Source organism: Gymnoscopelus braueri (assembly GCF_963280865.1).
Source record: "Gymnoscopelus braueri genome assembly, chromosome: 16".
Lineage (NCBI taxonomy): Eukaryota > Metazoa > Chordata > Actinopteri > Myctophiformes > Myctophidae > Gymnoscopelus > Gymnoscopelus braueri.
Genome location: NC_137616.1, coordinates 41458291 through 41476089, shown reverse-complemented (window position 1 = coordinate 41476089; position 17799 = coordinate 41458291). Strand labels below are relative to the sequence as shown.

General features: G+C 43.1%; 1 protein-coding gene across 3 annotated transcripts; it reads left to right on the top strand.

The window, feature by feature from the left end:
- The first annotated feature begins 869 nt into the window (after positions 1-869).
- Positions 870-17442, top strand: LOC308103562 (mitotic checkpoint serine/threonine-protein kinase BUB1-like). 3 transcript variants are annotated; one of them, XM_080453602.1, is made up of 26 exons: positions 870-995; positions 2352-2411; positions 2508-2649; positions 3084-3280; positions 3748-3791; positions 3878-3939; positions 4099-4148; positions 4516-4688; positions 4936-5054; positions 6070-6285; positions 6723-6916; positions 7155-7201; positions 7416-7538; positions 7755-7829; positions 8543-8624; positions 8747-8834; positions 9184-9349; positions 9857-9932; positions 10340-11015; positions 11187-11505; positions 12159-12259; positions 13763-13924; positions 15289-15452; positions 15679-15856; positions 16279-16385; positions 16817-17442. In XM_080453602.1, the coding sequence occupies exons 1-26, from the start codon at positions 973-975 to the stop codon at positions 17010-17012; spliced, it is 3840 nt and encodes a 1279-aa protein (XP_080309728.1). In that variant the 5' UTR covers positions 870-972; the 3' UTR covers positions 17013-17442. The 3 variants fall into 3 exon arrangements, with proteins under 3 accessions (XP_080309728.1, XP_080309727.1, XP_080309726.1); XM_080453601.1 differs by having other exon boundaries at positions 6112-6285; positions 10340-11505; XM_080453600.1 differs by having other exon boundaries at positions 10340-11505.
- Positions 17443-17799: the final 357 nt, after the last annotated feature.

The window sequence follows — 17799 nt, the reverse complement described above, 5'->3', positions numbered from 1 at the left end:
TTAGTTTGAGTGTAGAATGGGGTTTCAGAGTTTAAAAAACAAAACAAAATGGTGTCAAATTTGAAGTCATGTCCTTTAATGCATATTATTAAATTGTGGGTATAATTGTATCCATACTCTACTGTATCTTTTATATGTTTCCCTTTGCACTCTCTACCTGTCGCTTCTCTCTTCTCACAGAATTATCTACTACAAAATATACTACACAAAAATTCACCCACTGCTTTAATTCTCTGAAGAACCTTGACGTGACAAAATAAAACTGAAGGAAAATAAAACAAAAAGTTGAGAATCACTGGGATATATGTACCACCTCCAGCTCACTAGGGGGCGGCATCGCGACTTAAATAATCATGTTGGTTGGTCAACCGGTTGTCAGCGTTGCCATGTCCGCTTATTATAAGCGACTTTGGGCTTCTTTTTCTCTAAAGTTGCATGTAAATATTGGTAACCTCGCGTCACCAGTCTTTCCACCGCGGGGGAAATATCGGTAGTTGCGTTTTTTTTGGCTTGTTTGTAAAGTGTAGTTGCTTATTTGGGCTTATTAATATTAAACCAGTGGTTCTCAAATATCTTCATGGACCCCCCAAATGTAATATGTATTTGTCCCCTAACGCCCGTCTGAAAATGTTTTGTGCCAGATTGTGTTGTTATTCCACATTTTATTTCAAGTTTTATTTGAAAATAGCCGATGTACAATGGTTTACTTTAAAGTGTTCATGTCGCTTCTTTTGGGCTTGTTTTCACAGAACTGGCTGCTTATTTCTCTCACAAAATCTGGCAACACTGCCGGCTGTGCTCTGATTGGTCAGTGGGGTGGACCCGCACAACTGCGTTACATTTAAAAACTTTCGTCCTCCTCCCAACAACAGAACGAGAACGGACGCAAAACAAAAAAAAACACAAACGGACGGACGTCCAATACAGAAGAAAACTGTTTTTACTGTTATTTATTGTTCTTCTTCCTGTGAGATGGATATCCCCACGGTCTTGCAGTAAGTCCGCTTTTCTTTCAAATGTAACGTTAGCTTTAGCTTAGCATACCCGGGGGACTCCGTTACCAATTAAGTAGACAACACGCTGCAGTAGGCTAGTGTCTGCGGTGTGTGAGCTTATTTTAATTACTATAAAACACTATTGTAAACGCGTGTAAACCAGTCACGCCATGTGCTGTGAGCTTGTAGCTTGGCTGTTTACAACGACTTGCATTTGATTTGAGCGATTCTGACATTTGCATAATCTTGGTCTTTGGTCCCCAGTTGTCGCTGGACATCCGCCCGTAAAGTCCGTATTTCTCCGTATGTGTACAAAATGCAAAATGTAAAGTGCTTACCCGGTAGCCACGGATGTTAACTCGGCCTTCGGAATCTTTGTTCACTGTATTAATCCCTATTTTTCAATAAAGAAGTGTTCTGATCCCGTCTGTGCCTGAACGCCATTCCCCCCCCTCGTTTACACCCCTTCTTACATTGAGTGTAATACCAGCTTTCACCGGATGCGCCTCGTAACTACCGCCCATGGAATACAGGGAACTTCCGACACAGACGGGATTAAAACTCATAATATATTGTTGAAACATACAGGCTAATTCAGTGAACACGGGTTCCTAATGTCGAGTTAACATCCAGGGCTACAGGGTCTGCACTTTATGTATTTTTTTGTACATTTAGGGGCTTTCCGCGTGGATGTTCAGTGACTATAAGGGGGGTAGAGACCAAGACTATCATTAAGTCAGACTCGATAAAAATACATCTTTGATAGTCTTGATCATCCCAGTGGTGGAAAGTAACTAAGTACATTTACTTAAGTACTGTAGCCTACTTAAGTACAATTTTGAGATATTTGTACTTTACTTGAGTATTTCCAATACTTTTATTTCTACTCCACTACATCTCAGAGGCAAATATTGTACTTTTACTCTACTACAATTACTTAAACTTTAGTTACTAGTTACTTTCCAGATATAAACTATGATATAATGAAACATACATTAACCACTTTAGCCCTATTTTATACAGAGGCTATTTGAAAATAGCTGAGCTACAAGCTCACAACACGTTGTGAGCTTGTAGATCTGCTATTTTCAAATATTTAGTACTTTTACTTTTGGTACTTTAAGTACATTTTGATGCCAATACTTTTGTACTTTCAAGTAAATTCTGAACTTTTACTTGTAACGGAGTATTTTTATATTGCAGTATTGGTACTTTTACTTAAGTAAAGAATTTGAGTACTTCTTCCACCACTGCTTGATCCAAGGCTATTGCAGATAGATAAATGAATCGAGTTTGCAACAATAAAAGCCACGAAACCACTGCAAATGAACCCATACTTATCATTTACTGTTTCAGGAGCTTTGAAAACAGTTTGGGTGGCTACACAGGAGACGACCCTCTGGAAGAATGGGGCAGGTAAATGTCATGAATATGCAAGGATGTTATTCAACAAAACTGAAGATCATGACCTCAATACAATATGCAGAAAATATATAACTGTATTTGTTCTAGATTTGCCCAGTGTGTTGAGGAGAGACTGCCTGCTGGAGATGCTACAGGGATGCAAGTCGTGTTTGATAGGATTGTCAAAAGATTTCACGATGATCAAAGATATTCAGATGACATCAGATACGTGGAGTACTGCATTAGATTGGTAAGCATGTCTAGCAGGTCTTCCCAAATGCATTGACACACATGTTTGATGCGCAATTTATGATATCGGCCTCTCCTCTGTCCCCTTTTTAAATCCAATACATGGATGGAGTGCGGCTTTGTCTCTTTGAAATGGTGTTGGTGCCTTTGATACATACCACCCTTTTATGGCATACATTAATTTTAATATGTTCATGTTATTCCAAGTGATAAAAATGCATATACAATTATAATGTTGGCTGTTAACACTGTGCGGTTTGTAGCATGTCTATGAATTAACTATTCAGTTCACATCGTCACTTTCACTTGTGGCTTCTATTTCCTGCGTGTATTGTACATTGTGTCGGTCCACACTAGATACTAAATACATTCTATCATTTACTCTCAACTGGTTCTCACAAATTGTGCTTTTTGATTTTAATCTGTTTGTTGCAGGCAAGTTACTATGACGATCCCACTTCCGTGTTTGCCTACATACACGGTAAGGGTATTGGGACTAGAACGGCAGCCTTCTATATAGCCTGGGCCCAGCAGGTTGAGCAGCAGGGGAAGCATGACCAGGCTGTCTCGGTCTACCAGAGAGCCATGGAGAGCCAGGCACAGCCAGCAGACGCTGTCCTCCATGAATACAGGTGATTCCCATTAAGCTGCGACTATCAATTATTTTCTAAGCTATCATTCTATCGATAACCTTTTTCTATTTAAGAATGGCTGAGAAGTGTGCTGTCTTTTTTTGTTTGTAATTTAAAACAAATCTACGCTTTTTTAAATGTAATATCAAGGTATCGATTAACTACTTGGGTGTAAAAACACCATTGTGTTGGTATGAACTATGAAACTCTGTAAATTGTCAATGTTTACATGAATTTCACAAAGACTACTTATGACTTATTTTACCGTTTGTAAGTCATATTCCTAATCAAATGGAGGGGAGCAAAGCACAGGCTTTTAGCATTCTGTGTTGAAGCTGTTATCTTTATCTCCATCAGTGAAGAGGACAATAATAGCAGGGAGATACTGACCCCAGTGTTATAAGTATGTTCTTTGCATAAGCTAGTATTGAACCTGCCAATTAAAGGGGCTTTGGTTCTGATTGCAGGCAGTTTCAAATGAGAACCTCCAGAGCCCAACCAGGAGTTTTGGGTGAGATATCCTCCATTATAATTAATTTGTTGGCTTGTTTGCATACTGTACTGTATATCATGTCAGCTGTCTAATGTGTTCTATAGGTCATAGACGGAATCCTCTACAGGATTCCCAGGTCCTCAACCAGCCTGTTACATCAAGCAAGGTTTGTATGTGTGTGCGTCTGTTGTCCCTGCCCGTACACACTGACATAACATATTTAGTTCCATGAGGCAAGCTCTTTTTTTTGCATGTGAACATATGTGTTTCCTACTATATGTAGTAGCTAACGCCTCTCCAAATTACACATTTGGCTCCATCACAGGGCTCCAGTGACGGTCTATTACCACCACATCCAGTGAAATCCGTCCAGATGTGAGTTGCTATGTCTTTTGTTTCTTACTAGTACATGCGAGTCATTTGGTTCTCATTTTGGTCATCCTTGGCTGTTAACAGTTTCAGTAGACTAGTGGTGCTCAAACTTTTTAATCTCAAGGACCCCCATAATGAGTGTAGAAATGGAACCAAAAGGACTTGTAAGGGTTCACTTGGTTCCATTTGTACACTCGGTGTTACAGGCCTGTAAGGGTCCATTTGAAATCGGTACTTCTTTCACCCCCCCTGAACATTATGCTGCTGAAATTGTACAACTTTATTATGCTCCCAGTGTTTTTGAATAGCCTGCTTGCTGGAAGGGCACCTCCTTTTTCTGTCAATTTATAGTAAAATGTTGAATCCTTAGGATCTCACGTTCAGAGAACGTGGGCGTCACGTCGTCTGTGTCGAGCTCAGCCGGGCTGTCGAGGTACGACAAAGACAGCCTGCTTTGCGAAGGCTCGGAGTACTCCTTTGAGGAGGTCCGGGCCGCTAAATACTTCCAGAAGTGTAAGCAGGAAAAGGAGCAGAGAGAGCGTGGTAAGTGGAGTATTAATAATATCGTTGCCGTCGGGCAGAAACCTTGTTTCTTCATATTTCAACTTTCTTTCCCCTGTAAATGAATGCCCTACTTGGTCATTAAGTGATTTATTGATTGCTTTATTAACATGTTGCAGACAGTACGGCAAGTACAATTAGGCAAGCTATGCCAAAAGGATAACAGGAAAAGCCCTGGGTTTGTTTGTCATGCTTCTGCTCTATCTCTTGCTTTGTTCTTGTTGGGCAGAGGCGAAAGAGAGGCGGTTGAGGGAGGAAGAGGAGAGCGTTGCTCGTATGAAGAGGATGCTGGGCATGTTGGACCAGAACCAGGGGGCCACTGCAGCCAGCCGCCCTGCCGGCCAGCAGGTTAGACCAGGCCTTCCCAAACCTCTGCATCTTTTGCAATAGTCCATATTCACACGGCGGCCATTTTGGAATTTAACATTGCGTTGCTGTGGCAACTGGGGTGGCATTTCATTGACTTAATGGCAATATGGCCGCTGTGTGAATATGGCCATAGCTGAGTGGTTAGTGAGCCCGCCTAGGGAGCCAGAGGCCCTGTTTGCCCCAGGTACGATTCCAGGCCACGCCAGCATATGTGTCGATGAAATGAAATTTGTCCCTGAGCAAGACTCTTAACCCCTAATTGCTCACAGGCCCTCATTGGAAACAAGCCCGCAAGGACTTTCATGAACGTCCTGTTAAAAAGGAATTATGGTCTATTGGCAGCTACCGCTAACCTGTGGGCAGTGGTGTAAAATGTTGAGGTATTTTTACTTTACTGGTGTGTTTCCAATTCTCAGTACTTTTACTTCTACTCCACTACATCTCAGAGGCAAATATTGTACTTTTACTCCGCTACAATTATGTGAAAACCTTAGTTACTTTGCAGATATAAATTATGACATTATAAAACATACATCAACCACTTTAGCCCTATTTTATACCTAGGCTATTTGAAAATGGCCGATCTACAAGCTCAGAACGTGTCGCGGGGCGTTGTGAGCTTGTCGATCTGCTATTTTCAAACATTTAGTACTTTTACTTTTGGTACTTTGAGTACATTTTAACACCAATACTTTTGTACTTTTACTCAAGTAAATTTTGAATGCCAGATGTTTACTTGTAATAGAGTACTTCTACATTGCAGTATTGATACTTAGTAAAGTAAAACATTTGAGTACTTTTTCCACCACTGCCTGTGGGTTAGACAGCAAACTTGACTAATTCAAAAGAGCCATGCTCTTTGATGATGCCACGAAACCCATAATGACCTGTACTTTCAATGCATTTTACGATGAGTTACTTTCAGGTCACCTTAGGACACTTTTTAAAAACGGAAATGCAAACTATACAATGCCAAATTGTAATCTTGTTACAGGGAACGGCAGCGGTAACGAGTGTTATCCCATGTTTTGTCCAGCCGTCTGCCAGGCTCTCCCAGGCATGGACTAGTCATGAGCCAGAACAAGATGCAGTGCCTGCACCGTGGGTGCATTCCAACCGCCTCTCTGACATCTGTGGTTCCAATGTATCCCACAATCCCTCAGTCCAGGCCAGGAGGAGCATCCATTCATCAGAGGTGCCCCTGCCATCGGTAATGGGTTTCCTTTTACTATTAATTACAGCAACAGAAGGAAAAAAAACTTCCTGCACACTGTCTTCAAATGCAAAAAGATTCTTTAATGGGAATCTAACAACGTTAGACCTTGCTGCGCTTGGGCCCGTGCTTGGTCTTCTCCGACGCACCTGTCGCCATCGCAGTCGTGCAAAAGACTTGCTTTAAAAAAAGAATAGTTGACAATTAATTAATCATTCTTTTTGTGTGGTTTTGACATTGAACATTGGAACAAAATATACAAAGAAATGACTGGCACCAATAATCAAGATAAATGATGTACTATGGACCATATTTAATCAAAATGTATTTAAAAAAAATGAGCGGAAATAGCTGATGTACAAGCTCGTGTTGTGAGCGATTTCTGCAATGTTTGAACATTTTTGAAATTGTATGTAATGTAACCATTGTGACAGGCCTACCGAGCGCCCTCCATCCAGCATCCAGCACCCCAGGAGCAGCAGGAGTGGAGCTTTGAGAGTTCATCTCTGATCCCCCACAGGCCTGCCGGTGTCCTGGAAGTCCCATACCAGGACGATGGGGTCCAACCTTATGGACCAGCAAGCAGTCTGTCTGGAGGTCTGCAGCAACAGCCCATCCACACAGATCAGTGAGTAGCGCATCAATGAGTCCTTTCATCAAGTGCCTTTGACAGTATATTCTCTGGACCTGATGCATTTGTGATGTGCGTGGCTGGCTCCCCCTGGTTGCTTTGCTTCCATGTCTGCCTAAACGTGTTTTCCTGTTAAATATTGTAGTTGATAATGGAGGGAAACCAAACGGCGGTACATTTTACACACTGAAAATATTTTGATGTTTAAAATTATATCTGTATCTTCTGTTTCCAGGGTTCCATCTGTTGATGAGATGACAGAGCCTGAGGAGAAGTTGGATGGTAAGTAACTAGTGGCTGCCTGGAAACCTTAATTGGGGGGGGGGGGTTGTTTTACCGTCCAACTACAGTGGATGTAGTTGGTCTACAAGCTCACAATGCACCATGAAGCATTGTGAGCTTGTAGATCAGCTACGTTCACGTGCCACTGTACGATGAAGTACAAAATGGGGCATAAGTGTTTAGAAGGCTGACTGTTTTCTTCTTGGTGTGTCAGCGTCTCAGGGTGGTACTACAGGCAACCTATCGCACATCACTCCCAACACGTCTATGGGCCTTGCACACGCCACACCATCCAGGGCGCTCCCCTCACCTACTGTCAATACCCGCGAAGCTATGAGTGAGTGCTGAGCACCCCCCCTTCTCTCCTTTCCTCTCAAACATTTAGCAACAGAACTGTAAATTGGTGGTTTAAAAGGGTCTCATCACAGGGTCTTAATAAACACTATTTTAAAGCAAGTAATGATGTCCCTTTCAGAATGTGTTGGACTAATAACACTGTTTCAGTACATTTAAGATGCTCTATTGTCTGAAGTTGCTTTGATCCACCCTCCAGATGCCATCATGGATATGTTTCAGGCCCCAACCCTGCTGGAAGACTCTAATACATCACTGCCCCAAGCTGCAATTGGTATGTGTATATATGTACTGTATATAATCTCCAAGTATACGCATATTCAGGTTGTTTTTTATTTTAAGCCCTTATATAAACCCAATAAATAAGCCTTTAGTTAATTTGAATTTGGATTGTAGAAACCAGCAAAACAATGGTAAAGGCTGACTGTTTATAGCTAAGTTTAAAAGAGGTGTTTGTTTATGGTATGGTAATGCTTAAAGGGATATTTCACTTTCAAAAAAACTTTGGGTCATTTCATCGTCTACTCAGGCTTTTGGGAACACCCCGGACAGTATTTAAGTTGCTTGATTCAGTATCCATTTTATCAGACACGCCACCCCCCTATACAAACCCATTGTAACTTCAAACTCTATTTTAACCATGTTAGATTGATCGCAAACACCCGTCCTTGGTTTTGGTGACTGATATTGTCTTTCTAATACGTGAGGAGACCGTGTTCTTTTAATTTATTTTTAATATTTTTTGGGGGGAAATGAAAAAAGATGAATGAAAAAATAAACCGTTTTTTGGCAGGCAAGTGTTGTATTTGAAAAAATGTTTTAAAATGTTTTTGGCAGGCAACGTGTTAATTGACCAAAATAAACTACTACACTCAACGTGTCATAATGTAGATGGGGTATTTTCAGTGTGCAACTGAGAATAAATCTTAGTCGTAGTCTCCACTCACCATCTTTTTTTTTTTCCTGTCTCTTGATGTTGTGTTGAAGGTGTACCGTTATCCTGTAAACCCCCCACCAACCCAACACCATTTACCATCTTTACGGATGAGGATAATCAGGAGAACTGCAGGTAGAAATACAGGCCTTAACCTTTTCATTTGTTAATCCTAAGTAACACTATATAATTCTTTGAAATAAACATGAAACAAAATCCTTTTTTTTCTTTTTTTTTTTCTCTTCCACTTTTCTCAGGGCCGCTACAGCTGCCTCTGTAGCTGAGAAACCCAAAGCTGCAAGGGCCCTGTCAGTGCTGGATGTGTCTAAATCAGGCCGACCCAATGTAAGTACTTTGTCTTTCTCGGACTTTGGGGGGGGAGTACAACATGTTCCAGTGGATCCACTGTAGTTATTTAGTCAAAAGCTCTTAAACCCACAGATGGACTGAACCACTTTACTTTCAAATTAAATAGCAAAAAAACACTTTTGCACAACAATCTGGTACGATGAAGTAGGGGGGGGAGAAGCAGAAATGGAAATGTGGATTTCTGCCCGACAACAACCATATGAACCTCGTCGACAGGTGGCTGCTTCGACCCCCAAGTTCACAAGACCGGTGGTGAGGCCATGTTGAGAGCACTATGCTCTATGTTTGATTTACCGATACTTTGTGTATACATTTGTCGACCCAGGATACTCCTTCGGAGCCGATCCCAGAGGAGAGCACAATGTGGGGGCCTCGGTACAACGCCCTAAACTCCCTGGCCGCCTGTCCCAACAGCACCACAGACTTCGCCATGGCTGCTCATCTGGTGTCGACTCCCTCCACGTACAAAACCTTCAGAGAGCAGGAACACGGTAGCCGACCCGTCCTTAGAATACAGTTGGTTTAACCCATTGATACCTGGAACGTATCTGTGTAACTTTAGATGTCTTAGGCTATTCAAAAATAGCAGATCTACAAGCTCATAGCGCGGCACCGAGTGCCGCGCTACGAGCTTGTAGATCTGCTATTTTTGAAAAATCTTGATTCTTTTTTTTGGGATTTTTTTTCAAAAAACTGTTAGGATTTAGATTTTTTTAAAAGAATCGCCTCAGGTCTTAATGGGTTAGTTCAGTGGTTCACAAAGTGGGGTACAGGGATCCTCTGGGTTCCTTTTGAGGGGGTTCCAAATGGACCCTTACAGGTCTGTAACTCGGGAGTGTGCAAATGTGTACACTCTCAGTTATGGAGGTCCTTGAACTTTGAGAACCACTGGTTTATTTCATTTGCTGTGCTGTGTGCCTCTCTCGTCGCTTCGTGTCTCACTATGTTTCTACCATTTTTAGTGTGGTTTAAGTTAAATAATGCTTTGATGTCTGTAGGTCCAGAAGACGGGTGGGGAAGGGGTTTTGGTGACCTGGAGGAGAATCGACACAGGCTGCAATCCGCAAAACTCAGGTAATTTGCCATCCAGTCGCTCCATTCCACCACCAACACACTGTCTATGTGTGCTAATCAAACCTGGGCCAAATTGGAAAAACCTTCGTTAGATTTTTAGCCTGTTTTGCTGTCAGAGGATTGAGTCGGTTGCTATAATTGGTGGCACAATCATATCGTTGCTGTTGGGCACAAACCTTATATTTCTAGCTCTTATTCTTTTAATAAATGAATGCCTTTTAGGTTGTGTGACTGTGTCGCACGTGAACATAGCGGACCTACAAACTCACAATGCATTGCTATGCACTGAGCTAGCTTGTAGATGTGCCATTTAAAAATGTTGGAGAACAGGGATGGCAGGTTCTTTGTTTTATAAATATTATCACAAGCTCTTATTACTATACTAATCTTCCTTCCTCTCATTCCAGCCCTATTGTAGAGAACGAATCGGATGAGAAGCTGTCTGAAACAGCGGTGGGCCTTTCCAAGCTCCAGGGAACGATAGTGGGAGAAGGCCTCCCGTCGGGCCCGCAGCACAACGCGACCTCGTCTTTCTCAAACACTGTGACTCAGCCACCGCCCACTGCCAATAAGCTCTCCTTCAGAGATGTCCCCACAGACGCCGCTGGCCCAGAGAGCCCAGCTAAGGCCACAAAGACACCCGGCTGGCAGGTGTACGTCAGCCCCCAGCAGTCTGAGGAACCGGCGTCTCATCTCTGCCAGATACCCAAAAGTTCAAGGCGGATGTCCAAGTCCCCGGCCTTTACTGTTTGGAATGATTTTGACAGTCCAGAGAAGGCTCAGAAGAACACTGGTTGCCCGAGTGATGTTCCCATGAGCCCCGAGTGTGCACCCAAACCCAACTGGCTGTCCGGCATCCCAAGCCCCGAGGTAGTGACGGAGCCGGATCTGGATGCCTTTGAGAGCCCCCAGCGGGCTCAACAAGTAGCTGCCTTCCCACGGCAGAGCATTGAAGTCCCCATGACCCCAGAACCCCCACAGTTCTGTGCACCCAAACCCAACTGGCTGTCCGGCATCCCAAGCCCCGAGGTGGTGACTGAGCCGGATCTGGATGCCTTTGAGAGCCCCCAGCGGGCTCGACAAGTAGCCGCCTTCCCGTGGCAGAGCATTGAAGTCCCCATGACGCCAGAACCCCCACAGTTCTGTGCCCCCAAACCCGTCATTCCATGCCCCGAGGTGGTGACTGAGCCGGATCTGGATGCCTTTGAGAGCCCCCAGCGGACTCGACAAGCAGCCGCCTTCTCCTCGCGGCAGAGCATTGAAGTCCCCATGACGCCAGAACCACCCAAATTCTGTGCCGATGTCCCCATGAGCCCCATGGAGAGGTCCTGCTTCAACCCTGTGGATGAACCAATGAGTCCAGACCAAGGGCTTAAATTGAGCTCTGATGATGCGTCCATGAACCTGGCAGTACCAGAGCGCAGTGCGGGAGGGTTGATTTCGGATCCCTGGGACGATAACCTGATAGCCCATCTGTTGTCCACACTGTCCACTCCACTGACATCTCTCCCACAAGTCAACACCTGGCAGGATAACATGCCCAACATTGCACCCAAGACACAGATCACCATGGGTATGTGGAACTCACTTTATTGCATCCATGTTGCTCAGATGTGAAAATTCACAATACCCTGCCTGTTAAACGTTGTTGGCTGGTGGACTAATTCACATTTTTTGGCTATCCAGATGGAATCAGATTGGTTGTCTAAACTATTTCAAACTCTAAAGTGATTTCTAAAATGTCTCAGTCTAGACACGGACGCCTGATATATACTTATTTCGTACGACTGTGTCGCTTGCCAAAAGTGGCTACCATCATTGTATGACGGATTAAGTCACTGGACAATCCTTAAGATCGTGTTTGAGAAACAAATGGGATTTGCCTGTAGTCTGAACCAAGCCCACGGTCACAGACAGATTTTCCATTCCAACAGGATCATTCCATAAATTAGTACTGCAGGGCACTTTGTCTAACCGTGTCTGACACGGGATAAGTGCAGTACTTGAGTGCAACAATCTACAAGCTCGCAAGTGTTGTGAGCTTGTAGATCAGCCATTTTAGAAAAAGTTTCTCACATATGTAATAATATTAGTACTTTTACTTTGGTACTGTAAGTATATTGATGCCAGTGCTTTTTGTAGTTTTACTCAAGTGAAAGGGTTCAACACAGGCCAATGTATTTTTACTCAAGTAAAACATCTGAGTACTTCTTCCACCACTGACAGGTAAGAAGTCGATACGGGTTGACGCCGTTCTTGGAGCAGGTGCATTTGCGACTGTTTACCAAGCCATCGAACAATCGTCAGGCAAGAAAATTATTCTAAAGGTAACACCAAATCTCTTGATTCACCAAACTTATCTTTGACCCACTTGAGCCTTATTTTTACACACACATGCATGCACGCACGCACATTTCTTTCCAGAATTTTCAAATGGCCAACCCTCAAGTCACAACGCAAGGTGTTGTGAGCTTGTAGATCGGCTATTTCACATGCTATAATCACTTGACCCAAATAGGGGTGCCAGGCTTAAAGTGGTTATGTTTGTAAAGTTTTAAAAATTGGGTTAGAGTAAGTATGCCATTGAAGTTACCAGGGGTCTATTCCACGAAAGCGGAATTAAATTATCCTGGTTTGAAAGGCAAATCCAGGTTTGACAAGCCTGCGCTGTTCAGCCTGGTTTATTCAGTTCCACGAACGCCAAGCCGGGCTGAGAAGGAGAGGTTTGTCGAGCCAGGATCGTTAAACCAGGCTGAATGTGAGTTCACATATTCCTATAAAAGACCATGAAAGTCGATAGCAGAATCCTTGAACTTGACCAATCATGGAGCCCAAAACCAGAGCGGCGTTCTTCTCTGTGGCTGAACAGCAGCACTGCAGCAGCTCATGAAATCATACAAGGAAGTAAAATGTATAATAAGCAAGAGAGGAAACACAGCCGCAATAACTATAGATCCAGGGAGAAAGCGTGGCAAAGTATTGCAGACAAATTAAATGCACAAGTTGTCCAAAAATATGCAATTAATTTATATACAAATCCATAAATATATAATTCAGTTAGGCTTAAACATAAGGAGTTTAAGTGAATGTTGGAATTATAATTACACACTTAGAATAATTTTCTAATTTCTAATTTCTAAAATCAAAGATCTACAAGTGAAAAGCTTGCCTTTTGGCGGCCGGGGGTCCCCGGTCCACGGGGGTCAACGGGGGGTCAACGGGGGTCCGGGAGTACCCGGCCCCCCGTGTACTCCCGGACCCCCGCCCCCGTGGACCCCCGGACCCCCGTATACCCCGGACCTCTGTTGGGGGTTTACACAGGGGGCCGGGGGTCCACGGGGGCGGGGGTCCATGGGGGCCCGGCCGCCATAAGACAAAAACATTTCGGGCTTGTAGATCTTAGATTTTCGCATAAGAATTGAATAAGTGTGGAAAAACTCATTGTTTTATGATTGGAGTCATTGGACTAACAGCTATTTCACAAAACTTGAAGAACAAGGCACTGGATTAATAAAGCTTGGCTGTTAGCCTGGTCCGGACCAGGCTAACTTCACAGCTAAATTGCCATGGTAACTAAGGCAGGATTGCTTCAATTTTCTTTTGTGAAACAGGATCATGGATAAACATATCCAGGTTTACTGGCTAAGTTAATCTGCCGAGCTAACTCAGCTTTCGTGAAACCGATTCATGGATAATTTAAGCCAGGATAGCCGATTAAACCCGGTTTATCCCTAATCCAGGTTTCGTGGAATAGACCCCTGGTGGCTTCAATGAAGAACACTCAATGGTACCTAATGCTGACTATCTTCACTACATGTTTGGTAACATAGGTCCAGAAGCCAGGCAATCCGTGGGAGTTTCACATCAACACACAGCTGGATGCTCGGCTGGCACCAAACGTGCGGCATCTCTTCAACCGCTTTCACTCAGCCCACCTCTTCACGAATGGAAGCGTGCTCCTTGGAGAGATCCACAACTATGGAACTCTACTGGTGGGTTCACTTACATCGTTTTAGCAAAATCACCTCTTAAAAACGTATGACAATCCACCCATCTGTTGGTTGTGACCTTGACCAGTGACCTTTTTGACTGAAACATTATCTGCAGGGCTTCTCTGCATTTTTTATATACAAATGTCAACAATTTGACAATTAGGATCCATGTATCCAGCCCTAATCTCTTTCCTAATTCAAATTGTAAAATCAACAGAAAGTTTATATATATATATATAAACTATCTGTCTATCTCTGCCTGCAAAAAGTTCGGAAACGTAACTTCGTTCGATTATTTCTCCCCTTAATAATATCAATTGGCTTTTTTTTAATTATCGTTGAATAGTCAGCTTTACAACGAGGCTTGTAAGGACCGAGCATTCGTGGAATGAGCAACACAGCAAAATGTGTGGGTAGCGACCCAAAAAATCTCCAAAATCCCCTGCAATATTGTTCTGAATTCACTCTCGTTGTGCTGGCAGGTGTGTGCCTGTTACTGAGCATGGGTCCTACAACTTTGAGTTTGTGTATGCTCCAAGCAGCAACACTGGTGCCACGTTTGTCCCTCCAGAATAAGGCCTGTGCAATAGAGCACCGAAGTCCTGACGTGACTCGTTCATCCCCAGGTTTGCGGAAGTAATTTCTCTATGGAGAATAACATTGGGTCATCTTAGAATCGTCTCATATAAGAATTGTGGTCCAAAAATAAACACCGCGTGTCGGCGTTATTGTCAGGGAGGAGGTTCTGTATCGTTTATGATAGTCAGTCACTTATATTTGATACAGTCTGTTTCTGGCGAAAATGTAACTAATTCGGCGGAAGTAACATTAGCGTTTTCTCACCGTCAGTTGATGCTTCATATCCATAAGAGTCACCCCGCCGGGGTCATTTGTTTATTTTTGGAACACAGTTCTTATTTGACGCGATATTAAATACGTCTATGGGATTCAGAACGGGGGTGGAAAACTGCGAACCAGGTAGACAAACAAAGGATGTGTAAATGACGTCAGACTTCGGCGGTCTATAGGGCCTGTTTATGAAACTCCTTTCATGCTGTGAAACAGATGTCACAGATTAGGACTTTTTAGATTTATTCTTTTAATTTTTATTGTGGACAATTGGCTACAAAGGTTGGATGGCAAAGGTTGTTGCATGTAGTGTCACTTTCTTTTCCCCACATCGCAAAACAAGTCAAAAACATACACCCCCCCCCCCCCCCCCCCCAACAAAAAGAGTAAATGGCACAACAAAGCAAAACGACATAATAGGGGGGGAACGAAATAAAATAAATGCTGACAAAGCTTTTCGTGAGACTTTATTTTGCTTTCATCCATGTGAGTGACTGACCCGCTCTGTCACCCAGGATGCAGTCAACTTGTACAAGAATGCGAGATTTGGTGACAAGCTGATGCCCCCTCCAGTGGTCATGTACCTCACCGTCTGCATCCTACACATGGTGGAGCAGCTGCACAACATCCACATCGTCCACGCTGACATCAAGCCTGACAACTTCCTACTGGGAGAGAGGTAGGTTGGGCGATATATCAATATTGTATCTCATCATGGAAACTCTTAGGATTTGCTGGTGCTTCTCAATAATGGCAGATAGACAAGCATATTCTTGTGCAGCATAAACCCTGATACTAGCAAAAGACCCCACATTGAAAAATACATGCATGAGATGCTGTATTCATACTTAACATTACAATAAAAAACTAGAACATTGACTTATTTTTTTGTTTTGTTATCCTAGGTTTGTGAAAAATACTACTTTTACGCCGGATAACTTGGACCATGGCCTGACTCTGATCGACCTGGGACAGAGTATTGACATGGAACTCTTCCCCCCTGGTACGGCCTTCACCGCCAAGTGTATGACCTCGGGGTTCCAGTGCACGGAGATGCTCAGTGGCAGACCATGGAATTATCAGGTATGTTCATAACAACCGTATTAACCAAACCTGCCATCCCTATTTTGGGCATGTCATTATAGGTGAACGTTTTCAACATGTATCATCTATGTTCACTCTACGCCAGTCTCTTTGTGCTCTATACTAAATGTATTTTTGTTTTGCCGAAATGGCCAATCTATAAGCTCACATAAGACACATTGAGCTTGTAGTTCAGCTAGTTTTGGTATTTGTCGTACGACGAAGTGTATGAGCACACCATTCAAAGTAAAAGGGTGACAGAATAGAACAGGGCGGCTGCGTCCATTTATGTTCAATGGAGAAGTGGCGCCCTGTTCTATTCGGTTCCTCAAGTTATAGGGCTCTGAGAAGTGATTTTGAACTTAATGATTGTAACCTATGATGGTCTGGTAGACTGAGTATGTGTGTTGTTCCTGTTTCAGACGGACTACTTTGGCATCGCAGGGACGGTCTACTGCATGCTTTTTGGAACGTACATGCAGGTGAAGAACGAGGATGGAGTTTGGAAGACCAATGGAAACTTTAGGAGGTAAATGTGGTATTTTACTTTGAATAAAATATTTTAGTGGCGCAGTCAAAAGAAACACTTGAGAAACAACAACCCTACTGTCTGCTGAAAGTTAACCTAGGGTGCAATTCCTTCCATTGACAGCCCCGTCGATGAGACAGTTCAATCTGCTTGTATTAAATGACGATACACTCACCAATATTGCACCTCTTCAGACGGCTTGGGTTGTCCTCTTTGATTCTGTAAAGACGTTGTTTAACACAAATCCAATGTTGCCATGTCATGAGCAACTTTGTCAATAAACTCAGTGAATGCATGATTCTTCTAAGTGTTCTCCTTTTGCTGTATTGTACAGTTTACCAAATCAAGCGGGGGTTTCAGTGGTTAAGTGTTAAATGACCCCAAAAGTATGAAGTGTGACGTTGCCCGTCTCTTTTGTCGCCCTCCTATAGGAACCCCCACAGTGAGCTGTGGTGCGAGTTCTTCCACTCGCTGCTCAACATCCCTGACTGCGGCGCTCTACCCTGTCTGAGCAGCCTCCGGAGCAGACTGGCCTCCGTCCTGGAGGACAACTACGCCAACAAACTGCAGGGCGCCGTCCGTCGTCTGACCGTTCTACTCATGGAGAACCGTCCTGCCAAGAGATAGATAAACTAAATGGGCAGCTTGATTTTATTTTAGATGAGTTCTCAAACTTTTTCAAGGAGCACCATAACTCTGAGACTGTACAAACGAAACGCGTTGATGCTCCATTTGGAACTCTGAGGGTCCTTGGACCACACTTTGAGAACCACTGTTTTGAATTTACTGTTGAACCTGCTTTTGTTTTTGTCCCTTTTTTTTAATATATATAGTTATACAGTTATTTATATTTTTTTTGTACATGGGTTAGGGTTTTTTAATGTCATATTTCAGACTCTTTTTAAAGTGTTGTGTTACAAAACATTGCGTTTTGTTGGTCTTAGCCTCGCCCTAATTCGTGGACTGTTTGGGTCTGGGGATCACCAGGGGTCCAAATGGACCTTATGTGTGAGTCCAAACTATTTACAATGTAGATTAGGGGTCCCAGAGAGTCTTTTTAAAAATGGTATCAAATGGGGGGGGTCTGTGGCTTATTCCATATCAACAATGTGATATGGAATTGATTGTAGTTGAGTGGTTCTCAAACCTGATTTCAAGGACCACCATAACTCTGAGACTGTCCAAACGAAACCAAATGGACCCTTAACGGTTCCTTTTGGTTCCTTTTTGTAATCTCAGAGTTATGGACACAATTCTCCATTTGGAACTCTGAGGGTCCTTGGACCACACTTTGAGAACCACTGTTTTGATTCTACTGTCGAACCCGCTTTTGTTTTGTACCCTTTTTTTTTTTTTTTTAAGTTTTACAGTTCTTTATTTTGTACATAAAGATTTAAAGTGTCATTTCGGACTC